The 27,895-nt window shown below is 41.2% G+C and overlaps 2 protein-coding genes and 1 long non-coding RNA gene across 3 annotated transcripts in view; all 3 read right to left on the bottom strand.

Annotated features, from left to right (window-relative positions):
• Positions 1-843: 843 nt before the first annotated feature.
• LOC308105277 lies at positions 844-4,528 on the bottom strand. Its single transcript, XR_013934893.1, has 4 exons — positions 4,139-4,528; positions 3,526-3,625; positions 1,691-2,225; positions 844-1,424 (listed from the first exon to the last, which is right to left on the bottom strand). It is a non-coding gene; the product is annotated as an uncharacterized lncRNA (long non-coding RNA).
• A 1,210-nt stretch (positions 4,529-5,738) lies between these two features.
• On the bottom strand, positions 5,739-24,871 carry LOC308105276 (uncharacterized protein). Its single transcript, XM_080455920.1, has 9 exons — positions 24,864-24,871; positions 19,786-19,875; positions 18,435-18,515; positions 18,209-18,275; positions 11,294-11,503; positions 8,870-9,018; positions 8,029-8,315; positions 6,497-6,625; positions 5,739-5,883 (listed from the first exon to the last, which is right to left on the bottom strand). Exons 2-8 carry the CDS (start codon positions 19,836-19,838, stop codon positions 6,555-6,557), a joined length of 918 nt encoding a protein of 305 aa, XP_080312046.1. The 5' UTR covers positions 19,839-19,875; positions 24,864-24,871; the 3' UTR covers positions 5,739-5,883; positions 6,497-6,554.
• Positions 24,872-26,752: 1,881 nt separating this feature from the next.
• Positions 26,753-27,895, bottom strand: part of LOC308105274 (uncharacterized protein) — a 63,504-nt gene continuing 62,361 nt past the window's right edge. The window contains exon 13 of the mRNA XM_080455918.1: positions 26,753-27,328. Within this exon, the coding sequence (XP_080312044.1) occupies positions 26,979-27,328 (350 nt within the window). The 3' untranslated portion in view covers positions 26,753-26,978. The remainder of the gene's footprint in view (positions 27,329-27,895) is intronic.

Here is a 27,895-nt window from a genome sequence, read left to right as displayed (position 1 = left end):
TAGAACTAAGGACATTTTGATTTTAGTATTCAAATTAGGCTACTACTACTAATAATAATGAATTAGAGCATGTCCATCCGTACAGTATGTACATTAGGTTTAGACATAAGGTGCATGAACGAAGCAGCTGGCGTATATTGTTCATGATATAGACATTAAGGTGCAAGAAAGGTATCCACACGTTGTATATGAGATAAAGTGCACAGTATCAGCGTGTGTCAAGTTCAAGAATAGTCCACAAAAGGTCACTTTCACTGGTATAATTGTCAGGCCTTGTTCAACAGTCTGATGGTAGCAGGGTGGAAGCTGCTCATAAACCTGGCAGTCTTGCCCTTAATACTACGATATAATTTACTTTTTATTTGAAATGTAGCGTAACTGTAAGCGATATATTTTTAGATAAAACAAAGTTTTGTGTTAAAAAGTCTATATTCTGATAGTTGTCATTGCTATGATTAGATGATACACCAACACATTTTTAAGGTTGTAACTGGGGCAGCAACTATCGCTTATTAGTGATTATTTCAATTAGACTAAATCGATTAGCCTGATTAACCACGTAAGCCCTGTTATACTTTACTTACACAAAATAGTGAAAATAGCAGATATACACAAGCTCACAGCGCATCTTAAAATCATCAATTAAATCTGTTAAATTGATTGATTAAATGTTGCACCCCTAGTTGAAACCTTTTGAAATAAAGTCAAAGTGAATTCTCACACACAGGCATGTTTGCTGGAATTAACTTTTTCTTCTTCAGGTCGTTGATTCCCTGCCCCATGGAAGAGCTGAGCAATGGTGGAATTAAATGCAATATTAAGAAATGTATCTTTAATTGACAATTGACATTACTTTATTTTCAAGAACTAACACATTATAAAAGGCATGTAAACATGTTCTCACTGCACCAAGTTAACAGCTTTTCAAAAATAAGGTCCATATGCAAATACTGTACATTATACACACACACACACACACACACACACACACACACACACACACACACACACACACACACACACACGTATATAGGCTACACAGCATACATTGTAAAGACAGGAACGTACTCAGACCACCTCAGGAGGTGGTTCTCTTAACCTGTGTGTGAAAGTTCACTTCACCCTTTGCCACTGTACTTTAGCCCTCTAGCTTGCCATAGAGTAGACGGATCACCCGCCTTTTGCCAAACCTAAAAATGAACTCTAGTGTGAGCAGATAGTGGACTGATGCCCCATCAGAGCTGAAGTTGACCAGAAAGAGAACAGAGTCCTCTTTAACATGAATGGCCCAATTCCAATGTCCGCCCTAAGCCTTCAAGCCCTGCACCCTCACAGACCAATGTGAACACAAAAAAGAACTGCCCTTTTCTGTTTGTCCAGTTTTTGATCCACTTTTAAGAGGACCAAGTTTGGCTTACCTGGAACTGTGTTATTTTTAGATTGAGCTAAAAAGCATTATTTTACACTTTGGGCTATTCAAAAATAGCAGATATACAAGCTCATAGCGCGGCACTCGGTGCCGCGCTATGAGCTTGTAGGTCTGCCATTTTTGAAAAATCGTGAAAATGGGGGGTCCTTGACATGAAAACGTTTGAGCACCACTGATATAGAAACATACGTTTTTCAGAATACTATTGAGATTTAGGAGACATGTAGAATCGGCTTCAGGTCTTAATGGGTTAAAAAGGACTGTACAGTATGTGAAACAATAGTGTACAACCTCCCTGAGTATTTTGTGGACAAAGAAACCTCACCTTTTTTTCAACTAGCATGAGAGAGTAGATAACATTTATTATTCTGCTACTGTGAATTTCTTCCCAGAGAAAAAGCTGATTTGTGGTGCTCAATCATTTTCTTTCTTTTGATTGATTCATTATTTTCCACAGAAAAGGCTGATTTGTGATGCTCAATCATTTGCTGTCTGTTGATGGGTCTGCTGTGTGTCTGCGGGCGACCAGACGACAGACGCCTCTTGGAGCTCAGTTCAGTAACAGGACGAGGGGTTGCTGTTGGCTGACATGGGCTCAGTCGTCTCATTGCTCGCCGGACCGCCGCTGTTCTTCTGGAAGTGGTACAATCCTTACCATAGACAGACAACATCCTTGATGGGTTGGATTTGATGTGATGAAACTGCTTGGCCATGGCAGCGATGGCCTGACTGTAGATGGGGTCCTTTCTCAGGCTGCTAATGTCTCTGATCATGCTCTCCACCAGGTCCTCTGTGTCTGTTCAAACACATTGTTCAACTTTCACAACACAAACACTTACAGAGCACACTACAACACAATATTAGGACTTACACAATTATTTGTGTGCTTTGAATTTATGTTGCTCAAAAGTTCTATTTCAGCCTAACTAGTGTATACTTTAATTCCCAGTGCACAGATCAAATTAATATTGCAAATGTAATTATCCACATACCCACTTAAACCCTATATACTTTGTTGTATATCAAACCGTGAAAATAGCAAATCTCCAAATTCACAACTGAGCTTGTACTGTAGATCTGCCATTTTTACAGAATGTTCATGGGGGTAAGGCTGATTTATACTTCATTGTACGCTAGTTTCACACAGCGAAAATAGTAAATTTACAAGCTCCATATGTGTTGCGATGCAACCCATTGTGAGCTTGTAGACCTGCTATTTTGCCCATGTGACAATGGCATACGGCGGAGAATAAATTTGTCAATTAAACCCGATCTACTTAGTTGTACGTCAATAGCGAATATAGCCAATCTACAAACTCATAACATGGCACATTGCGACGTTTATGACAGAACCCTCGCATCCCAGAATAGGGACACCAGGGTGCATGTTATTAAGCATGTATTTTGAGAAATATCACCTAATAATAATGTCCTGCCCACTATAGGGATGCCAGGGTTAACACATTGACTGCCAGAGTTTATTCATAATGGACTCACCCCCTTGCCAGTGATTTGTGTTTTTTTTTGTTATTTAAATGAATTTAAGTTTCTCTGGCCATGGTTTTAAACACATACGAGGATCGACCAACAGAGAGCAGCAAAATGCCACCTTGATGACTCGCTGACCCCCCCCCCCCCTCCAGGCTCAAACAGTCAAATACGTCATAAACCGGATGTGACGTTTTCAACAATCGGCTTAAATACGATGTGATACACGACGCCGATGACTGATCGTCACCCAGACTAAAGAAAATAGAAGTGGAGCTCTCCGTTCGTTTTTTATACCGTGTGAAAAAAATTGTTTTGGCTGCATTAGCGCATTTTTCAAGCTAAAACCGGAAACCGGAAACGGAAATCGCTGAAATTGCTTCCGGGTGAAGCGGATGTGACTGGGAAGCGAAAATGATCTCGGAATGTAAATAAGACAGCGTGATCGTCTATTAACTAAATTAAACATTAGGACGCAAATCTGCGTCCTAGATTACTCTGGCAGCCCACGGTTTTATCTATTAGGACGCAGATCTGCGTCCCTGGCAGCTTATGTGTTAATATGGTGTTATAAGTGTTTGTAGACGTTACAAAGTTATTATTCTCACCCTCTTCATGGTCGCTTGGCACAGAAAGACACAGAAAGTCGGCAGCACTTTCATCTTCCCATTCCTCTTGATTGGTCCTGAGGTCTCCTTGGCTTGGGTTCTGAATCAGAATCAGAATCAGAATCAGAATCAGTTTTATTGTCACATCACAGGTTTACAAGGTAAAAAAGTGGGTGAAATTCTTTTTTGTACATCGTTCCCATCGCAACGTTAGTTTCCATAGAAAGAAGAGGGGGGGGGGGGAGAAGAAGAGGGTGGGGGGCAGGTGGGAAGGAGATCAAAAACAAGAGAGCAACAGAAGGCCAGACAAGTTATCTACATATTTACAAATTACCTGAGATAATAAAAAAAACTAAAAAACTAAACTAAGGTGCCTGAGCATAGCAGCAATGTATTGTATACTGTGCATGTTATACTTATACTGTGCATGATAGACAAAGGACGTTAAGGTGCTTAGAGGATAAGGAGCACAATAAAAAGACCCAAAAAAAGTCAGTGCGTTATACAAGGGATTAAGGTGCAAAAGGTCAGTGCGTGTCCACCTAGAGTGGACTGACCCTAGTATAATCCGCATGTAGCTCCATGAGGGAGTGCAACAAAAAGTCATTTGTACCTGGTGTAGTCCACAGGTGTGTCCGAGGGGGGGCTAAAGTCCAAGTCATTGTCCCTGGTATAATCCACAGGTGTGTTCAGGAAGAGCCAGAAAAGTCTGCGCCACCTGCTGTCAGGCTGCTGAACTCATCCAGGCTTATGCCCCATTCAGCATTCTGACAGCAGCTGGATTGAAACTACACCAAAATCTGGTGGTGGAACTCTTGATACTGCGGTAGAGCCCCTTGCCCGGTCGCAGTCGTTGTAGGGGGTTGAACAGTCCTTGTCCTTGATGATGCGCTTGGCTTTGACCACGCACCGCTTTTTGTACAGTTCCTGGAGCGCTGGGAGCTCGATTCCCATTATCCGCTCTGCCGATCGCACTACTCGTTGTAGGCTGACCTTTTCTCGGGCAGTGCAGTTCCCGTACCAGGCCGTGACACAGCCTGTTAGGATGCCTTCAACAGAACTGTTGTAGTACAGCCTGAGGATGCGACGTCCTACTCCGAGCTTCTTCAGGCGGCGGAGCCAGTACAGTCGCTGCTGAGCCTTTTTCCTCACGTGTGTGGAGTGCGTCTCCCATTTGAGGTCCTCCTCGATGTGTACTCCGAGGAACTTGAACTCGCTGACCCTTTCCACTGCAGCACCGTCGATGAGGATGGGCGCATGGTCTCTCCGCGGCCTCCTTAAGTCCACGATCAGTTCTTTGGTCTTGTCGACGTTAAGAGAGAGGTTGTTCTCACGGCACCAGTGTGCCAGTGATTTGATCTCCTCTCTGTAGTCAGACTCGTCGTTGTTGACGATTCGGCCTATCACTGTCGTGTCGTCCGCGTACTTTATGATGGTGTTGGAGACATGTGTGGCTATGCAGTCATACGTGTACAGGGAGTAGAGGAGAGGGCTCAGCACGCATCCCTGGGGTGCTCCGGTGTTGAGGGTCAGGGGGTCGGATGTGATGCTGCCCATTCTCACCACCTGATGTCGGTTGGACAAGAAGTCCTGTATCCAGTCGCACATGCTTGGGTGTAGCCCTAGGTGTCTGAGCTTTTTGTCAAGTATTGCTGGGACAATGGTGTTGAATGCTGAGCTGTAGTCCACGAACAGCATACGTACATATTTGTCCTTCAGCAGCTTGTTGTCCATGTGCGAGAGGACGGTGTGGAGAGCCATGGCAATAGCGTCGTCGGTGGATCTGTTTTTGCGGTATGCATACTGCCACGGATCCAGCGAGGCAGGTAGCGTGGAGCTGATGTATTCCCTCACCAGTTTCTCGAAACACTTGCTGACGATCGGGGTGAGAGCAACAGGTCTCCAGTCGTTCAGGCATGTCACTTTGGCCTTTTTGGGAATGGGCACAATGGTTGACATTTTGAACCCTGCAGGGACCACAGCCAGGGAGAGGGAGAGGTTAAAGATGTCAGCGAAGACACCCGCCAGCTGGTCTGCACATGTCTTAAGGACCCGGCCTGGAATCCCATCAGGTCCGGCTGCCTTGTGGATGTTGACCCGTGTGAAGGCTGTACGCACTTCTCTCTCCGAGATGGTTAGAGGAGGGTTCTCCTCTGCTGGTGCTGCTGATGGCCCCGCTTGGCTGCCGCGGTTGGAGCTGATCTCAAACCGGCCGTAGAAAGTGTTCAGTTCGTTGGGGAGGGAGGCAGGCGGGTTCACCTCGCTTCTGGTTCTTGTTTTGCAGTCTGTCAAGGTGTGTACTGCCTGCCATGTGCTCCTGATGTCGGTTCTGCTGTGAACTTTGACCTTGCATCAAGTCTGAAGATGATGGAGACAAAAGCGTGCGTTATTTATAACGTCAACACCCATCCTGGTCCTACTGAACCGTGTTTAAGTGTGAATTAGGTATGCAACTATCGATGACCTTCTTAGAGATTATTCTATTGATTACGATTAAATGAAAAGCAAGTTTTTTTTTAAACATGTATTTAAAAAATATATAATACATTTGTTTTGTATAATTCACTGAGTCAATTAGTCCCATAAATAACTTCCCCCAGTAGGCTAACGCTTTCTTGCAGAGTTGGGACAGGATTTCACCATGTGTCACCCGCTTGACGTGACGGTTATGACAAAGTCTAAGAGACATGACCACATTACTCCCATCCTAGCTTCCCTTCACTGGTTGCCGGTGAGTTTTAGAGTTGATTCTGAAGATTGTACTGATGACTTTTAAAGCCTTGCCAAAGGCCTGGCTCTGGAATGCCCTGCCAGAGGATGTAAGACTATTATAGCTAAGTCAGTGTCTTTTTTTTAAATCGCTTCTGAAAACTTATGCATACCAAAGCCTTTCCTTACACATCCAGTCAGCTGACAGAGTGAGTGTGTGTTATGAAGTGAGGAAGTCAGTGTGTGATTTATAATCACTTACTGTCAGTCTGCTCCTCATCTGCTGTCACACACTGTAGGACGTCTGGACACGCCTTCTTCTACTTCTTCTGACTTTCTGGCAGACTTTCTGGCAGACTGGACGGCAGTCGGCGTCTAGATTGTGGCTTCCCTAAGATCGGAGGCTGTACAAAAGATTTCTTTTTTAGAACATGCTTACACACACCGATCTACAAGGCTGTAACGCTGTTTGTGCATCGGTTATTTACACCAAATCTTTGTCCTCGAATAGGGAAGCTTTGGTTCAAGGCGGGTGCAGGGAAGCGAAGGCTGTGTGTGTGCGGGTTGTTAAATTCATGACATCCATGTGTTTATGTGTGCAGAGGCCTGGAGTTTGTCCTTGGTGTTTCACCCAGTCTAGTTATCTTGTTCGCTGGTGTCAAAGCGACACTTTGCGGCATGTCACTCCCCATATCTCTCTCCCCATTTCCTGTCAGGCTACTGTCCTGTCAATAAAGGCATAAAAGCCCCCAAAAATGAATCTAAAATATATATATTGTAGATCTGTTATGTGTCACTGCACGTAATAGTGAGTGTTGGGCGGGAGGAGTAGGATGAAGACTCTCCGTCCTCCCGGCGGGGGCTCCTCACTGGCAGGTGAGTCAGTAGGACACAACAGCAGTGACAACACACACGTGTGTGGGGTGGAATCAATTGGCATAACGACTAAATACTGCAGCCTATATGCACAGCAGCCATATTAGAAATAAATTGGGCCTCTTCCTTACTTCCTTCACAGGTGTTACCAATGATGCTATTTAAGGCTCTGTTCCATTCTGGTCAAACAGAGTCAGGGTGCTGATATTGTGCAGGTTGGCTCACTGGAAACACTCTGCTACACCAGTGGGTCTCAAATAATCCTTATGGGTCTGTACTCTGAGAGTGTACAAAATGGAACCAAATGGACACGTAGGCCTAAGGGTCCATTTGGTTCCATTTGTACACTCTCAGAATTATGGTGGTCCTTGAAATTAAAACATTTGAGAACCACTGTGCTTACACTAAATGGAACAGAGCCTTCATTAGAATCACTGGTAACACCTGTGAAGGAAGTAAGGAAGGGGCCCAATTTCTTTCCAATATGGCTTCTGTGCATAGAGCCTATAGGTTCTATTCACAGCAGCCATATTATGAAGACATTCACAGGTGTTGCCAATGATACTAATGAAGGCTCTGTTCCATTCTGGTCAAACAGAGTCAGGGTGCTGATATTGTGCACGTTGGCTCACTGGAAACACTCTGTTACACCAGTGGGTCTACAGTTGGGGTCCAGGGACCCTCATGGGCTTCCAAATGGCCCCTTACAGGTGTGTAACTCTGAGAGTGTACAAATGGAACCAAATGGACCCGTAAGGGTCCATTTGGTTCCATTTGTACACTCTCAGAGTTATGGGGGTCGTGGAAACCACTGTGCTACACTAAATGGAACAGAGCCTTCATTAGTATCATTGGTAACACCTGTGAAGGAAGTGATAATATGGCTGCTGTGCATAGAGCCTATTGGGGAGGAAAAACAAAACAAACTTAGAACGTACCTGCAGCAGTATCTAAGGTCAGGGCAGATGGCTCGGTCAGCAGAAGCATAGATATACTTGTCACCGTACTCCGCTTTCAGATCTTTCTGGAGTGCTGCCAGGGCAGACTTTGGTGAGAGTCCAGTTTCAAAGAGTCTGGTTAGAGTCTGGATGGCCTTGGGTCCGACGTCTCGATGCTTCAGAGCATCAGCCTCGTACACGTTGTGGTTGTGGGTGTTCTTTAGAACGATCACTGTTGGATACTGTGGCAGATGTGAGTCCTTGCTCCTGAGACAAGGAGCACAGCAATATGTTAGCCTGTTTTGGTTCAAACGAAACGTTTACGGGGTCAAGAAGTTAAATATCTATATTCTGATAGTAATATAGACTGTTTGTTCAGTAACAGGGGTCTCCTTGTCTCTCCATCTCTTTAGTAAACTATATATTTTATTCAGGATATTTGTTAGGCTATTCAAAAATAGCCGTTCTACAAGCATGTAGATCAGCTTTTTTAGATTTTTTTTTAAACATTTTGCAAAATAAATAAATAATAATAATATAAATTAATAACAATTTGGAATAATTTAGAAAACATTTTAACAACAACAATATACTTTTCATGGGGCTCTACAAAATCTTTTCAGATGGGGGTCCACTGTCCATGGCAAAATGCATATCAATTTAGGGGTCCTTGACATGAAAAAGTTCTGCTCTGTAGCAATGATTACCATCAGAATAATAGAGCTATTTAACACTTTAAAAAAAAAACTAAATATCACTTACTGCACCTCTAGATTTGTGGAACTGTTTCAAATGACAAAACGTACGTTGAATCGACTCACCGTGACACGTTTCCGTCTCCTCCTCCAGCTCTCTTCAGGGTGACGCTGAGTGTAGCTGGACAGTCGGTGTTCTTTGATGTCCTTTTGGCGTTTGCTGTGCCTGGTCTGTCTGGCCTCCCTTGCACGTAGTGTTGACATTTGTACAACATCTGAAAGTGTATACTTGCAGCTTAGTTTGGTTAAATCATTTAACCACTTGAACCCTAGAATACCTATTCTTCGGGGGGGGACCTTCATCGTAAATAGCTCATCGACAAGCTGGTAGATCGACTATTTTCAGCAATGAGATTTTCTGAGGAGGGGGGGGCAGATTATGATCGCTAGACCCCGGTCAAGTTTACCAAGTGCCCGTACATTTCTATAATTGTGTTTAAAGACACTATGACATCAAAATCAATGTTTACATTATCTATATTGTGGGGTTGGGGGGGGGTCATCTTGCACAAGGGGGCGTACCCTTAACAACACATTGAGTGCCAGTCCCGTAGATCTACGCGAACCTATTTAAAGCCGCCACGTGCCAGTCCCGTAGATCTACGCGAACCTATTTAAAGCCGCCACGTGCCAGTCGCGTAGATCTACGCCAACTGGTGCTTTTTTCTTTTTTTCGAAAAACCGAGTGCCGCGCTATGAGCTTGTAGTTCTGCTATTTTTGAAAAATCTTTTCCAAAAACTGTTAGGATTTAGATTTTTTAAAAGAATCTCCTCAGGTCTTAATGGGTTAAGATGGTAAACATCACTAGAGTCATTTCACAGTGAACTGACAGCTCCAGAGTGCAGTGAGCGAGTCAGACAGCTGCTGCTGCTGCTGCTGCTGCCAAGGCAGATCAGAGAGCTCATAGACGGCTCTCACTGGGCATTAGAAATAGACAAAAAACAACTGCTGTATGGATGTAGGCTAATAAACTAACAGTAAATAAGACAACTACAATGGTGATAGAGGAGTGCAGTGTGTCACTGCACGTACTCCTACGGGCTAGGGGGGGGGGGCCTGTCAGCAGGGAGGAGTATGGACACAGGCTCTACATCCTCCCGGTGGGGGCTCCTTACTGACAGGTGAGCCAGTAGGATACAAGAGTTTTTTTTTTATCGATTCTAATTGTATGTTAACGGTGAGGTTCTAGTATAAGCCCTGCTAGGGTTTCTTACCTCACCGGCACAACAATATTCTGTCATCTTAAATAGGAAAGAAGTAGTATACTGATTTATGTATATGTATATGATTCCTGCTGTGCAAATCAATAAATCAATAAACAGCAGTCGCAACACAGACATGTGTTTTGGGAGTGATTCATTGATATTGATCACTTAACCCTTGCATTGTGTTAGAAAACTGCATCCACTTGTGGTGTTAGCGGGTCAAATTTGACCTGTGATTTAAATCAGCCCAAAATACTAAAGAAATATGTATTTTCATAAAAAAAATTCTCCCACCTCATAGCTGACTTGTAATGCATTCATATCCATGTAAACACTTTTTAAAATATTATGTTGGGTTAGGGTTTTCATCTTTCAAAATATCTCGTTTTTCATTATAAAAATGTAAAAATTCACTCGTTAAATTTCCTATAATGAAGGCAATGGATAATGATGTAATAATTAGAACACACTTAAAAAAATAATAATAATCTTGTTTTGGTTTTTTAACTTTAAAAAATGTTAACATTATTAAATAGTGACACTAGTGGTGTTAGGGTCCGAAATGACCCGTATACCATAGAAGGTAAAAAGTCATTTATTTTTCATAAACTCAAACTTTATTTTACTCCTGATAGCAAATGCTAAATTGAGGCTAATTGAAGTCTCTCTCCCTCTCAAACATGTAAACATTGAATATTGACAATTTGGGGGGGAATTGAGCCACACTTCTTTGCCGGGTCATTTCGGACCCTAACACCACAAGTGTCACTTTTTTTTTGTTGAGACCATCAGAATTAATTAAAATGATGATAAATAATTTTGTTGCGTTAAAATGGCTATTTCTGAGGATATCATGAAGCCTCGTTCCAATAAAGAAATGTAAAGGGTACTTTTTACCTATTTATACTTGAAAACGGGTCAAAAAAGACCCTAACACAATGGAAGGGTTAATTAATTAACTCACCGAGTGCCAGAATTATTTCTGGCTATGTTGTCCCAGTGCCAGAGATTTTTTCAACGTAAAAAAAAAGTGCTTAGGAAGCGAGATACAGCCTTTTTCAGTTATAAGTTAAACAAGGAGTGGATGGAGCTGCAAATCTTCAGATAATGATATCTTGGGTTCTGAACATATATACACAATTAATGGCACTCAATGAGTTAATTCATTATTAATTCATAAACTACTAAATTGGGGAGAATAAGGGGTAAACATTGTGGTGTGTTTTCTATGCTTCTACGGCACTTATTCTGTAATAGGCCGGCACAGCTGTAATGCCTCATTACCGTATAGAGAACCTTTTGGCCTTTCTTTGGTTTTGTGACCCTGACCCTCCATGTCACAGGGGTGCAGCGCGTCTTCAGAAACCACTCTTTAATGTCTTCTTGGGTCTTCAATGTGAGCCGTACAGTAGCACAGAGAGCACTGTGGTCCATGTCTGTAGGTCTCTCCTCAACAGAGCACACGTGATAGTCATACCCAGGTGGCAGCCAGGTCTATGGAACATAAATGGAAGAGAAATGTACTTTATCTCAAGAAATCAAGCAAAAAAGACCCTATTAGAACAGTGGTTCTCAAAGTGTGGTCCGGGGAGTCCCCCAAGGGTCCTTGTAGTGTTCTCATGCAGTGTAGGGAACTGTCACTAAACACCAAGGTAAACCGCAGCCAATGAAGACAGAGTCGGAGTAAGCTTTGATCATTTACTGTCACACTTCCTCAATGACATGACGGTGAAAACTGCAAAATAATAAACAATACAAACATTCAGTGTCTGTGTACTTAATTGACAGTACTGCAAACTACAATCAGAGCAAAAAGAAATCAGGTGAGTAGCTAATCACATAACAATCACAAGGCACACTTCAAGCAATTAGGTAGATGACAGACACCTGTGCACAAGGCTACTACTATACTCTGCAGGCAGCAGAAAACATGGTTAAATAATTAACTTTTCCCAAGTTCCAAATAAACATTCACAAAACATCACAAGGCATTATAATAACTGAAATCAACAACACAACTCACGACATTGCGTCTCAAAGGCTTCCAAGTGGGTTAGATGGCTGTTTTAGGGCTCACAGCTCTGACATGCTGTTCTCTGTGTGTTCTCTGTGCACTGCTGCATCAAAATGGTGCTGACAGGAAGTGACTGTAGTATATACAAAGTTCACTTCAAAATAAATGCATGGCTACACGTCTTCACAATAAAGTACTCACAAGCCTTTCTAATGTGAATAGAAATATAAACATGTTGCATAGAATTAAACGGAAACATTTTACATTTGCCTTAAGGCAACACACTCCCCGTCTGACCTGTGTGAGGTCACTATTAACTTGTGGGAGTCCAAGACAGTCTCTAGATCAGCCGTTGGGTAGAAGCAGAACGATTTCTGTGAGAGAGGTCTTTACATTGCCTCGATCAGTTGGCACATGTCTGTCCTTTTCGAGGAACATGGCAAGGATCTTGCCCATGGGACAACTGTTGCGGGTGGTCTGCTTGTCGCTGAGCAGAACTAGGTCTCCTACTTGTAGATTTCTGCGTGCCACTGTCCACTTTTGTCGGTGTGGCAAGGAGGGTAAGTATGTATCGCTCCAGGGGGTCCAGAACTGGTTCACCAGAGCTAGGGGCATAGACGGTGAGACATTGCCATTTTGCGGATCTGTAGGAACAGGTAGAAGTGGTTTTGCATTCATGATAGTGGTGACCTCTGCCATCAGTGTGCAAAGTACCGTTAAGCGAAAGCTCTGCTGGAGAATCAAGGAGTCGATGAAGGTGGAGAAGCGTTGGATGCAGTTGGAGGTAAGTATTGGTTCTTCAAGGTAAGTAGCACAGGTTTGTACTTGTGGTTGGATTTCTAAATCCTTTACAGGTTCGATTAGGTTGAATGTCTCATTTGTTTCCGCTTTCTCTGCAGGTGGATTAGGTAGGAGGGAGGGTCTGGTGAACCAGGAAGACTGCACCAGGCGGGATGCAGGTAAGGATCTTGCAGGTAAGTCCTGACTCATACATTGAACAAGATCGTGGACGTACACTTGCTCTGTCTCTTTGACATAGCTCGTGCAGGGTTGTGGAGTTGAATGGCAACCATTTTCAAACACATTGGTCTTGAACGTGTTGACCGTCGGCTTGTGTGCATTGCCCGAGCACACCTCCCCTATTACCACCCAGCCCAGGTCCAGACGTTGGGCGAAGGGAGCATGGTGTGGTCCGTTGACCTGTTGTCTGACCTTGTGTGCCCTAAGGACGTCTCTTCCAAGTAACATAAGTATTTCTGCTTCTGGGTCCAATTCAGGGATGTGCTTGGCAATGTGCTGAAGATGAGGCTGGTGCAGCACTGCGCTTGGCGTCGGAATCTCTGAACGATTGTTCAAGAGCTCATAACATTCTAGGAGTGGTGGGAGAGAGATGACAGTTTCACCATCCAGAGACTCGATCTGGAAGCCTTCTCCCAATCTGCCGGATGTTTCGGTGACGCCGGAACAAGTTCTGAGGTCGTACGAGAATGGTTTGCTCTTGACACTGAACAGCTGGAAGAACTCTGGTCTGGCTAATGAGCGATTGCTCTGTTCGTCCAGAATTACATAGGCTTTGATGGCCTTGTCCTTTGCACCCTTGGGGTACACCTTTGTGAGGCAGATCTTTGAGCATGAGCGACTCCACTCCCCTGGACCGCAAACTTCTGTGCAGCTTGTTTCAACCACAGCCGTGTCAGGCTGCTCTTCTCCCTCCCCGCCGTTCACTTGTGACGGTGAAGGAGCCATGTTGGTTTCAGGTGATGGGCCAGGATGCATGGCCGCGTCGTGATGGGTGCTGTCACATTCTAAGCACTTCACAACCGAATTGCAGTCCTTGGCTATGTGGGATGTTGATGAACAGCATTTAAAACATATGCCTCTCTCCTTCAGGAAGGCCTTTCTGTCGTCAAGGGATTTGTGTCTAAATGTTCTGCATCTTTTCAGAGGATGTATTAAGTTGTGTATTGGGCAGTTTTTGTTAGGGTCGTTGTTGGTTGTAGAAACATCGGTTTGGTGAACTGAGATGGGTTTGTTGGTGTTGAAGTTCCTCACTATGGAGTTTTCTGGTTTTGTGTGTGACGTGGTGCTGTCTTGATACATGAAGCTAGGGTCGTTTCGCTTCTTTGCCTCATAGCATACAAAGTTACAAAAATAATCAAATGGAGGGAAGCGACCATGGTGGTCTTCTTTGTAGCATGACCCTGAAGACAGCCACTTTTCCTGAAGTCCAAATGGAAGCTTCTGCACAATTGGTCCAATTCCACGTGGGGTGTCGAGGTACGACAGACCGGAGAGATAGCCGTCCTCCTTGGCTCCTTGGATCTCCATAAGCAGATCCCCTAGTTCACGTAAAATGACGTGGTCTTTGGCTGAAATCTTAGGGAAACTGTCCAGCCGCTGAAACAGTGACCTTTCAATTATTTCGGGGGCAGCATAGCAGTCCCGCAGTCTCTCCCATGCTTTCTGTAATGCTCGGTTGGGGTTGCCAACATGTACTGAGCATATGCGTCTCACCTGTTCTCCAGATTCCTTTCCCAGCCATTTAGTCATGAGATCTAATTCTTGGATGGGTGTGAGGTTAACTTCACCAGCTGCACTGGTGAATGAGGAGAACCACGCAAGGTAATTCTCTGGCTTATCGTCGAACTGGTACAGTCCTGCATTGACAAGGTCTCGTCGTGCCAAATACTGTGCCAATGGCTCTGCTGGAGGTGGCGTGCTAGCTGGGTGATTATGTTGGGGAACATAGGACGAAGCATGAACATTCATGGAGGGGTTAGCTTTTTTAACTCCAGGCGCCATCCTAGCTCTTGACGGGTCAGAAGAGTGTGGTGCAGGTACGTGTGAATCTTCAACTTTCACAGACTTTGGTAAGTACGTGTTGTCGACTTTTACAGACTTTAGCTTGCTGCTGATGGGTTGTGGTTGTGGAACTTCGTTTACAGATACAAAGGAGTCGTGTGATTGTGCGTGAGATGGTTGGAGAGGACGAAGTTTCAAGTCAATTTGAGATCTGACGTATTCACTGGTGCGTTCCATTTTCGCCTTTTCTGATTCAGATATCTCTATTTCGTCTACAACATACATTGCTTCAGCGCGTTCCAACACTTGCGCCTCCACTATGGCTGCATCAGCATCTCGCTGTGATGTTAGCACTTCCAACTCTGTGTCTATTCTTAATGTTTCCAACTGACTTTGTGCATCTCTTGTTATTGTTTCTGCCTCTCTGGCAGCTTTTTCCGCTATCCTTTCCGCCTCTCTGGCAGCTTTTTCCATTTTTAATTTAGCCTCTTGAGTAGCATATTGTGCTCTCACCTTGGCCGCTTCAGCTTTGGCTCGGGCACAGGCCGCATTTCCTGATGAGGACGATGTCCTGCTGCTCCCAGCACTGGGCGCCTTGCTGCTTGCTTTAGAGGCCATCTTGTCACTTCACTTGAAAACTTCAAATGCTGTCTTTTCACTGTAGTGTTCTCATGCAGTGTAGGGAACTGTCACTAAACACCAAGGTAAACCGCAGCCAATGAAGACAGAGTCGGAGTAAGCTTTGATCATTTACTGTCACACTTCCTCAATGACATGACGGTGAAAACTGCAAAATAATAAACAATACAAACATTCAGTGTCTGTGTACTTAATTGACAGTACTGCAAACTACAATCAGAGCAAAAAGAAATCAGGTGAGTAGCTAATCACATAACAATCACAAGGCACACTTCAAGCAATTAGGTAGATGACAGACACCTGTGCACAAGGCTACTACTATACTCTGCAGGCAGCAGAAAACATGGTTAAATAATTAACTTTTCCCAAGTTCCAAATAAACATTCACAAAACATCACAAGGCATTATAATAACTGAAATCAACAACACAACTCACGACATTGCGTCTCAAAGGCTTCCAAGTGGGTTAGATGGCTGTTTTAGGGCTCACAGCTCTGACATGCTGTTCTCTGTGTGTTCTCTGTGCACTGCTGCATCAAAATGGTGCTGACAGGAAGTGACTGTAGTATATACAAAGTTCACTTCAAAATAAATGCATGGCTACACGTCTTCACAATAAAGTACTCACAAGCCTTTCTAATGTGAATAGAAATATAAACATGTTGCATAGAATTAAACAGAAACATTTTACATTTGCCTTAAGGCAACACAGTCCTTGAGGGGGTTCCAGGGGGTCCCTGGCAAAGGAAAGGTTTCACCACGTGAGGCCTGTTAAGCCATTTATTCTAAAAACACCTTCTGAATCCTGACCTAAGTTTTCTGAAAAACGTATTTTTTTTATTCAAATAAAATACAAAAAATAACGTTGCTATATACTGTATACAGCAGGGGTCTTCAACCTTTTCAGCCCAAGGACCCCCTAACTGAGAGAGGGATAAAGCAGGGACCCCCCACTATATATTACATTACAATTGTGTTGCAGATTAAAGCTTTTCCTAGATGTTGGATTCATGTTAATGTGTATTTTCAGACATTTAACGACTTAAACCGCCAATACTTAGTAAACTTTCACTCTGTAGTTGGTCTGCTCTTTTTCCCCTCTTAGCCGAAAATGGCCGATCTACAAGCTCACAACGTTGTGAGCTAGTAGATCAGCTATTTTCGGCTAAAGTTGTCCTTAGAATACACAGATTTGGCGGACCCCCTGTAGCAACTCTGAGGACCCCCTAAGGGTCCCGGACCCCCTGTTGAAGACCCCTGGTATACAGTTTGAAAGGTATAGTTAGTTACGTATTGGTGTTCCAGGTCTAAATGGGTTAACCGGGTCTCTGCACGTTTAGGCAAGTCATATTCAGTCTTGAATATAACACTTATTATTTAAAGGTAGGGTAAGTGATATTTTTGGGGAGATTTTCTTTTTTTTTGGTTAAAAAGGTTAAAGTACTATATTCTGATAGTAATCATTGCTACAGAGGGTTTGTTCGGTCACAGGGGTCTCTCCAGCTCTTTAGTAAACAGAATATATTACATTTTCAGGTAGGTGACAACATTTAAGCCAATCAGGAGAGAGTACTGAAAATGCATTTTCTGTTTAATGAAGAGCTGGAGAGACATGGGAGACTCCTTTTACTGAACCAACACTCTATAGCAATGAGTACTATCAGAATATAGAGCTATTTAACACTGTTACTGAACAAGCACTCTATAGCCATGAGTACTATCAGAATATAGAGCTATTTAACACTTAATTAACATAAGTAAATCACTTACCCTACCTTTAATACCAATTTATCAATAACCGAAAAGTACACAATACCACATGTTCTGAGGTATTGTTCACCACATGGACATGCACTAAATAAACAAACAAACATCACTGTCTCATCATGATCGATCCCCTCATCGAGCTCAATCAGATTCATTATCGATCCTTTACTATTAGTCGTTGGCAAATGTGGCAAAACACAGCTCTTTGTTACTTGGCTTTCCAAATTATGTTTCTAGCAGACAGAAGGCAAGTGACACACTTGTAGTTTGCTAAATTCATATTGGATAAACAGTTTTGTTTTCACACTGGCTGGGGTAATGTGTGTAATGTGTGTCACTTTAACCCATTGAGACCTGAAGCCGATTCTACATGTCTCCTAAATCTCAAAAAACGTACGTGTCTATATCAGTGGTGCTCAATCTTTTTCATGTCAAGGACCCCCAAAATGATATGTATTTGGCCGCGGACCCCCATCAAAATATTTTGTTCCAGGGACCCCCCAGAAGCAAAGATTTGAGTTAAAAATGTTCGCTTTAAAAATATATTAAATGCGTTGTGAGCTTGTGGATGGGCTATTTTGGGCGTACGACACAGTCTTACAACAAAGTACAAATAAGGTTTTAACCCATTAAGACCTGGAACTGTGTCATTTTTAGATTTGAGCTAAAAAGCATTATTTTACACTTTGGGCTATTCAAAAATAGCAGATTTACAAGCTCATAGCGCGGCACTATGAGCTTGTAGATCTGCTATTTTTGACAAATCTTGAAAATGTGTGCAAATCTTTGAATACATATATCTTTATGCGAACATTCTTAACTCAAATCTGTGGTTCTGGGGGTCCCTGGAACAAAATATTTGAGATGGCAGCCAAATACATATCATTTTGGGGGTCCTTGGCATGAAAAAGTTTGAGAACCACTGGGTTAAGTAATACACTAAACAATTCAGATTGTGTCATATATCCTAGTGTTACCTGTAAGGCAGGATGCTGAGAAACATCTACACCACAGCATGATGTTGCTCTACGCTCTGAAGTGATGCTGTGAAGAGACAAGACTAATGTAAGCACTTGGAGTGAAGCAGCCTCATCATGATTTAACACTACTGAATAAATACATTTAATAAAGAGCTAAAGGAAGGACCAACTTGTGGCACCATCTGGCATCACATTTACCAACTGACGGTTACAAGCTTCTTACCTCGTCGTCTCAGTTAAGTTCCGCGTTCTGTCGTCTGTTCTGGAGACTGCAGTGTCGCCCGGGCCTCGCTGGCGGAGCGGACTGTTTGGAAAAAGCAGACATACGTGTGTCATTCTGAGTGAAACAGCTTCAGGTAGAACACTGAAATAACTCAACTTATTACACGGTTTGGTTGAATGCTTGATTCTGATTGGTCAATCGCTGAATTCAGCTGTGTGTTATTTCTGAATAATGACCGTTCTGCTCAATAACAGACCTCTGTCTAATCAAAGACTCAGAGCACCTGTTCATATCAACCTGCGCTGCTTGATTTTATGCTGTATCCAACATGACAGCCATGTAAACAAACAAACAATCTCATTTACAACTAAACGCTGCTCTCAGGAATGTTTTTGAAAACATTTGAAGTGAGAAATAGACGATGCAATAACCGAAGTGATTCTATTTGATCCACTACAATTCCTTGTTTACGGTGGCGCAACAACGGCAAGAATACCAAATCACTCGCCCCAAAACACAGTCGCCCCGGGGCAAATCCGGCGGTATTATAGGCAAATCCGGCAGTATATAGAATGGGGGCGAGTGTGTTTTGGGTTCCGGTTACCTTATGGAATACTTTCATTTGTTTTCCAAGGCAAACTTCTCCACCCAGCCCAATACTTTCATTGCCGTAAGCAAGGAAATACTTTGTTTTGTTTTTACTTTTTGTTCAATTTATTTATTTATTTATTAAGTAGACGTGTAATAAGCGTGGGAGGTGGTCATTATTGAAAATTAAAGCCCTTCAGGGTGATTATCCACCTCCGTGTCGGTGGATAATCAACCTGTCGTGCTTTCATTTTCAATAATGACCACCAACCCGTACATTATCCCTTGCTTAATAAAGAACTTCTTATCTCGCTGTCTCAGTTAATGTCTGTGTTCTGTGGTCTGTTTTAGCCAAGGCCGTGGGAAGTAGGAGAACTGAGGGTGCTGCAGCACCCACTGGTGGATGGTATAAGACCTGCATGTTCACAACTCTAAATAAAAAGAAAAGAAAATGAATACATTATTTTGTTGTTGCTGATGTTCATATTGTAATGGTATTGCAGAACCCTTAGAATGGCAGATATGGCAGATATTGCATATATTGCATACATGCAATGTATGTTATATCAGTTTGTGTCTGCAGTCAGATCATCATCTGCTTTGTGAGTAAATAATAGTGTCAGCGGATTGTGTAAATCTGTCTTTCTTGCTAGCTTGTGTGTGTTTCCTTACATGATTAGCATTCCATTCATAGACAAATATATTTTCATCAAAGTACACTTATTTGTTGAGTCTAACAATGCCCCCCAATACCCCCTCCTACCTGAAATATGGTCCTACAGCCATGGTTTTGGGGACTTCAGTGTTGTGCATCATATTCTTCTTGTCGCCCGGGCCTTGCAGGCAGAGCAGACTGCTTTGAAAGAGACACATTGTATCATGCCGAGTGAAAGACATTCAGGTATAAATAACACTGTGAAATAACTCCATTTAATGCAGTAAGACCTGGAACGCATCTGTGTCATTTATTTGATTTGAGCTAAAAAGCATTATTTTACAATTTGGCTATTAAAAAATAACAGATATACAAGCTCATATCGCGGCACCGAGTGCCGCGCTGCAAGCTTGTAGATCTGCTATTTTTGAAAGATCTTGAAAATGTGCGCAAATCTTTGGGTATATACAGTATATTCTTTTAAAGCGAACATTTTTAACGCAAATCTTTGCTTCTGGGGGTCCCTGGAACAAAATATTTTGAGATGAGGGTCTGCGGCCAATTTTTTTCATTTTGGGGGTCTTTGACACGAAAAAGTTTGAGCACCACTGATAAAAACATCAGAATATTGTTGTGATTTAGAAGACATTTGTAGAATCGGCTTCAGGTCTTAATGGGTTAATGATGAAAGCATTTTTTTTGGTGGCAACAGAAGGTGTTTTGTTAAAAGGTTAAAGCTTTATATTGTGACATCTGCTATTTTTTAACATGTTTTGAAAAATCTTTAAAGTATTTGAAATGTTTGAATATTTTTTTATTTTATTTTTTTACACAGATCTTCACTTCTGGGGGTCCCTGGCACTAAACCTTTTCAAATGGGGGGGTCCGTGGCCAAATACACATCAATTCGGGGGTTCCTTGACAGGTAAAAGTGTCAAGGACAGAGGAGGGCCTCTTCCTAGTGGGACCGGAGACGAGGGCGTGGCTGCACGACACAAGAGTTGAACATTTGATGCCGATACACGGAAAAAGTGTTTGTTCACAGTAACAGTGTTAAATAGCTCTATATTGTGATAGTAATCATTGTTATAGTGTTCATTTTCTCATTTCCATTTCATTTATTTATTTATTTTGAACACAAAAGACAAAAGGAGAGAAAGGGGAAAATTAGATTAAAAAAACAGCGCCAAAATTATTTTAACATCATCCTTAAATTATATTCGATGTTCAAAAAAGGAGTAGGAAGAAGTTTTGTGAAAACTTATCAGGTCCTACCCCTTCTTTATGTGTCTCAAATATCTTATAAAATTAAGAAAATATATTTTGGCTTTCTGCCTCGCACACACTTTCATTTAAAAACAAAACAAAAACAAAATACAAGTAAAAAAAACAAATAAACAGTCAAGCATACAAGACAGTCGAAATGATGCTCCAGATCTAAACCTACATCATTTAAAAATGGCAGCTTAGATTTTTTTTTGGGGGGGGGGGTCAAAGACGTATAAGATTTTCAAGGTATCAAACACCTTTTAACGGCAATTAAAATACCCTAAACAGGTTTTCTTATGTTCAATGCCTTAATAGCATAGGGTTAAAGACAAGTTGCACCTTATGACATGTTTCTGTTCCAAAGGTTACTAGTGTAAGAGACTGTGAAATCATCAAATATATCACAGAGATTTTATCAACTCAACACATTGATGGAAGGACTTCAGTGAGTCCTCTTTGATATGACATTTTTTTTACCTGTGTTGCACTGAATGACATTGATGAAGAACAACATTCTGGTCAAAAGTGATTCAAGTTTTTAAGAATATTTTTTTTGATGTGTTCCATAATATTTTTAAGGATGGATTTTAACACTTTAAAAATACTTTTGTCATTAAGAGTTTTGCCCGGACAGTTACACTGAATTACAGTTTGCCACTTTAGAGCTGAATAACTAAATCAAATCAATGGTTTGCAATATGAATATTTCTGGGTCAAAAGAAAGGTATCAGTTGAGTTATTTAATATTATATTTATACATAATGTATGTTGGACTGATGGAAAGAGCCCTCTTACTGGACAAACACTCTACTGTATAACAATGATTACTATGGGAATATAGAGCTCATTTATTTACACTTGTAAAATATCACTTACAACACCTTTAATAAGAGCTTTTTACCTCATTATCTGAAACGCTAAAATCAATAATATCTGCATTCTGCTGCTCCTATGTCTCTCATATGTCTCCCATGTCCCCTGTCTCCTATGTCTCCTATGTATACTATGTCTCTCATGTCCCCTATGTCAGTGGTTCTTAACCTTTTCAGGCCACGACCCCCAAAAAATAATCCTATTAAAACCAGGGACCCCCCAAAATAATCATATTAGAACTGGGGACCCCCCCAAAATAATCATATTAGAACTGGGGACCCCCCACCCTGACAAGCACATGGAATTATAGGAGTTGAGGCGTTACATTTTGTTCCACTGATAAATATTGTGAAAATAGCAGATCACATAGCAGATCAGAAAATAGCAGATCACAACGGGCGTTGTGAGCTTGTAGATCTGCTATTTTCACAAGTTTCGCCTATTTCTTATATTATTTGACAATTTGACCAATGTTTGACCAGTTTGTATTGTATAGTTTGCTGATTACTTTTGATGCAGTAATGGTCTTTTTTCTTGTCTTGTCCTTTCTTTGAGGTATTAAAAAGGTCTTAAAAGTCCTTAAATTGCCACTTCACTGTCATCTGCCCCCCCACCCCCCCAACCACTGCCCTATGTCTCCTTACTGTTTCTCTGCTCTGTCTGGGTTTTGAAATAAATACTACATTATATTTGGTCACGTCCAGAACGGTCGCTGACTTAAAGTAACTAGTAACGTATCTAGATAGCTCCGACGGAACCTCTCCCTCCGCTGTATAGCTCCGAGATGAGGTTCCTCGTTTCCCTCTGCCGTTTGTTTTCGACATTGTCGCACATTTTCCACTTTACATGTTTCTTACCCCTTTCTGCACATCGTATCCAAAAAAGTAAAGCATTTCCGCCACTCTCTCAGATCTATGTTTTAAGTTCTAGCGGACCATAAAATCTATCCAACGAGTTGAAGAAAGTATTTAATTTGCCTCTGTCTTCATCCGGTTCCATAATATTTTGCATTAGAAGATGCAATTCAACATTTGACCAGTAGGGGAATCAGTAATGTTATCTCTACGGGCGCAACTCTTGCGCAATGTCTTAAAAACATGTAACCGGATGAAGACAGAGGCAAATTAAATACTTTCTTCAACTCGTTGGAAAGATTTGATGGTGCGCTAGAACTTAAAACATCTGAGAGAGTGGCGGAAATGCTTTACTTTTTGGATACGATGTGCAGAAAGGGGTAAGAAACATGTAAAGTGGAAAATGTGCGACAATGTCCTGCTCAAACGGCAGAGGGAAACGAGGAACCTCATCTCGGAGCTATACAGCGGAGAGGTTCCGTCGGAGCTAATGGAATTATAGGTTATAGTTGAGACCTACCATTTTGTTCCACTGATAAATATTGTGAAAATAGCTGATGATGATCTACAAGCTCACATTTGCGAGGCGTTGTGAGCTTATAGATCAGCTATTTTCACAAGTTTTGCCTGTTTCTTATTAATATTGGACAATTTGGCCAATGTTTGACCAGTTTCTACAGTATAGTTTGCTGATTACTACGACCCACAGGTTGAGAACCACTGCCCTGTGTCTCCTTACTGTTTCTCTGCTCTGTCTGGGATGTGAAATAAATACTACATTATATTATATATAGTAACGTATCTAGATACATTGTAAAGTAACTAGTAACGTATCTAGATACATTTTAAAGTAACTAGTAACGTATCTAGATACATTGTAAAATAACTAGTAACGTATCTAGATATGTTTTTTAAAGTAACTAACGTACCTAGATACATTGTAAAGTAACTAGTAACGTATCTAGATACATTGTAAAGTAACTAGTAACGTATCTAGATACATTGTAAAGTAACTAGTAACGTATCTAGATAGTAAGTAGTTTGTAGATACATTGTGAAGTAACTAGTAAGGTATCTAGATACATTGTAAAGTAACTAGTAAGGTATCTAGATAGTAAGTAGTTTGTAGATACATTGTGAAGTAACTAGTAAGGTATCTAGATAGTAAGTAGTGTGTAGATACATGTTAAAGTAACTAGTAATGTATCTAGATACGTTTTTTAAAGTAACTAGTAACGTACCTAGATACATTGTAAAGTAACTAGTAACGTACCTAGATACATTGTAAAGTAACTAGTAACGTAGATACATTGTAAAGTAACTAGTAACATATCTAGATACGTTTTTTAAAGTAACTAGTAACGTACCTAGATACATTGTAAAGTAACTAGTAACGTACCTAGATACATTGTAAAGTAACTAGTAATGTATCTAGATACATTGTAAAGTAACTAGTAACGTATCTAGATACATTGTAAAGTAACTAGTAACGTATCTAGATACATTGTAAAGTAACTAGTAACGTATCTAGATACATTGTAAAGTAACTAGTAACATATCTAGATACGTTTTTTAAAGTAACTAGTAACGTACCTAGATACATTGTAAAGTAACTAGTAACGTACCTAGATACATTGTAAAGTAACTAGTAACGTATCTAGATACATTGTAAAGTAACTAGTAACGTATCTAGATACATTGTAAAGTAACTAGTAACGTACCTAGATACATTGTTAATTAACTAGTAACGTATCTAGATACATTGTAAAGTAACTAGTAACATATCTAGATACGTTTTTTAAAGTAACTAGTAACGTACCTAGATACATTGTAAAGTAACTAGTAACGTACCTAGATACATTGTAAAGTAACTAGTAACGTATCTAGATACATTGTAAAGTAACTAGTAACGTACCTAGATACATTGTAAAGTAACTAGTAACGTATCTAGATACATTGTAAAGTAACTAGTAACGTATCTAGATAGTAAGTAGTTTGTAGATACATTGTAAAGTAACTAGTAACGTATCTAGATAGTAAGTAGTTTGTAGATACATTGTAAAGTAACTAGTAACGTATCTAGATAGTAAGTCGTTTGTAGATACATTGTAAAGTAACTAGTAACATATCTAGATAGTAAGTAGTTTGTAGATACATGTTAAAGTAGTTTGTTGTTTAAAGGGTTCCTACCTCGTCTGTTGTAGAATTATAAGGGGGAATCATTTGGTCGTTGCACTGTTGTGTTCCGTTCACAACACTGGTCCGACTGAAACCCACGTCACCAGACTTTAGTTCCACACTCAGTGCCCAGTTTAGAGAGGCTCAATAAAGTTACAATAGATAAATAAATGAAAGTATTCAAATAAAGTATTCAATCAATCAAATCAATCCACACACACACACACACACACACACACACACACACACACACACACACACACACACACACACACACACACACACACACACACACACACACACACACACACACACACACACGGCTTTACCTCATGCAACTGAGACGGTGCAACAGTGTCCTCTATTGGACAGGCTACATCATAACAGTGGATAACCTGCACTACTCATTCAAACTCACATTGTGTTATAACCACCATAGAGTTAAAACATAAGGGTGTTACTCCCAATGTTGGAAACACTCAGATGGATTTATTGATTTACTCAAAGTAGAAGTAGCAATACAGTACAAATGTATACTTGAAGCACCAAAGTAGGCAACATTTTTTTTTTCAAACTTTTCGCAAATCTACAAGATGCTTTGTGAGCTTGTGGATCGGCTATTTTTGGATAGCCTACGTATTGTTCCCCAGTAGGACCAATAAAGGTATTCATGGTATAAAATTGCGCTTTAATGGTTAATGTATGTGATTTGTATAAATAATCTAAATCTTCAAAATAAGTAAAACTGTCAAATAATTGTAACGAAGTATAAAAATTACAATAATCATATTGTATTGTATTTTTATATATATATATGTATTTGTTTGTTTGTTTTATTAACTGCTGTAGTCCTAGTTGCAACCTTACATTCCCTGCCCCATGGAAGAACTGAGCAATGATGGAATAAAAGTGTTTATTAAGAGAGAAATTTATCTTTAATTGCAAAATCTCAAACAAGCATACATAGGCCAATTACTGTCAGTGTTTGCTGTGACGTGACTTTATCTTTAAGAGCCACAACACTATAGAAGGCATGTAAACATGTTCTTACCCCATCCAGTTAACAAGCTTTTCAAAATAAAGTGTGTGTGTGTGTGCGTATATATATTTACGAGCACATGTATCATAAAGAAAGGATTAAATGCTGCCCCAAAAAAAGAACATTTTGTCACCTTCTTGCAGATTTGAGTGTCTTTGGTCAAAACCACACAGAGATAATTATAGTAAATATACACTTTAACCATATAGTTGAAATATTTTTTTTTCCACACTTGGAAACTGAGGATCTAAAATGAACTCAGATATCTTTCGTTGGTATGTGAACACTCCTAAAGAACTCAGACTCCTCTGAAGTGAAGCGTACTGAGACCCCCTCAGGACCTGCTGTGCCAACCCTAAAAATGTACTCTAGTGTGAGCAGAAAGAGGACTGAGGCCCCGTCAGAGCTAAGTTGACAACCGAGTCCTCTTTCACATGAGCTGACAATGTCAACGCAAAAATAACTCGCTCCCTTGTCTGCTGGTCCACTTTCAAAAGCACTCTGTTCACTTACAAAGACCTATTGTCCATTTTGTGGACTAGAAACTTCAGTAGCTTTATTAATAGGCTATAGGCACAGCAGCCATATTGGAAAGAAATTTACATCCTTCAGAGTTTTTACCAATGACACTAATGAAGGCTTTGTTCCATTTCATGTAGTAGTTCTCAAACCTTTTTTTTTTCAAGGACCCCTCATAACTCTGAGAGTGTACAAATGGAACCAAATGGACCAAACCAAATGGACCCCTAAGGGTCCATTTGGTTTGGTTCCATTTGTACACTCTCAGAGTTACACACCTTTTAAGGGGCCATTTGGAAACCCTGGACCACACTTTGAGACCCACTGGTGTTTACAGTGAGCCAACATGCACAATATCAGCACCCCGACTCTGTCTGACCAGCATGGAACAGAGCCCTCATTAGTATCATTGGTAACACCTCCTTACATGAAGTAAGAAGAGGCCCAATTTATCTCCAAAATGGCTGCTGTGCATAGAGCCTATTGGCATGAGAGGGAGTAGATAATAACACAAATACATTTGTTTCCCTTTTGAATGCGAGCCATTCCTTTCCAGAGGAAAAAAAAGCTCATATGTGGTACTCCATCATTCTCAGTCTTTTGATGGGTCTGCTGTGTGTCTGCTGGCGACCAGACGACAGACGCCTCTTGGAGCTCAGTTTAGTAACAGGACGACGGGTTACTGTTGGCTGACATGGGCTGAGTCCGCCTGGTCGTGTCGTTGCTGGTCGGACCGCTGCCGTTCTTCTGGAAGAAGTCTGACCCTTACCGAAGCGGTGCATGGCAGACACCAGTCTTGATGGGTTGGATTTGATGTGATGAAACTGCTTGGCCATGGCAGCGATGGCCTGACTGTAGATGGGGTCCTTTCTCAGGCTACTAATGTCTCTGATCATGCTCTCCACCAGGTCCTCTGTGTCTGTTCAAACGCATTGTTCAACTTTACAACACAAACACTTACAGTGCGCACTACAGCACAATATTAGGACTTACACAATTATTTGTGTGCCAAGAAATGTATTTTGATTTATTATGTTCAGTTTTGGATGCTGTAATTCCCAGTGCATAATTGCAATTAAAAAATACATTTAACCATCCACTTAAATCCAATATACTTTAGTTGTACGTTAATAAAGCAGATCTACAATCTCACCTATTTTATTTTAACCAAATGTTTGGCTATCATGACAGAACGCTAGTGTCCCAGAACAGGGAAGCTAGGTTGCATGTGTTTAAGCAGCATGTAGTCTATTTTTGAGAAATGTTGCCTATAATGACTGAATGAATGTCCCACAATAGGGACATCCTGAAACCTTGCGCCTCTATTCTGGGGCAAACATTTGGTGAAAATAGCCGATCTAAAGCCTTGATCAGTTGATCGGCTATATTCTGCAAAGAGATTTGGTCAAGAGGGGGGGAAAAGGAGGCACCTGAGGGGGTTTAAGTGGTTATAGGGTTTAAGTCAGGGGTGGGACACTTTTATGAT

This window comes from Gymnoscopelus braueri (assembly GCF_963280865.1).
Source record: "Gymnoscopelus braueri genome assembly, chromosome: 17".
In the NCBI taxonomy this organism is placed as follows: domain Eukaryota; kingdom Metazoa; phylum Chordata; class Actinopteri; order Myctophiformes; family Myctophidae; genus Gymnoscopelus; species Gymnoscopelus braueri.
This window is presented reverse-complemented; position numbering and strand designations above follow the sequence as displayed.

What these genes read in the sequence shown, in the direction of transcription:
- LOC308105276 (XM_080455920.1), bottom strand. Translation starts at nt 19,838, where the DNA reads ATGATGCACAACACTGAAGTCCCCAAAACCATGGCTGTAGGACCATAT. An exon ending in GCTGTAGGACCATATTTCAG is followed by an intron (nt 18,516 to 19,785) that starts GTAGGAGGGGGT and finishes TTTTCCAAACAG; the next exon opens with TCCGCTCCGCCAGCGAGGCC. An exon ending in AACTTAACTGAGACGACGAG is followed by an intron (nt 18,276 to 18,434) that starts GTAAGAAGCTTG and finishes GTCTCTTCACAG; the next exon opens with CATCACTTCAGAGCGTAGAG.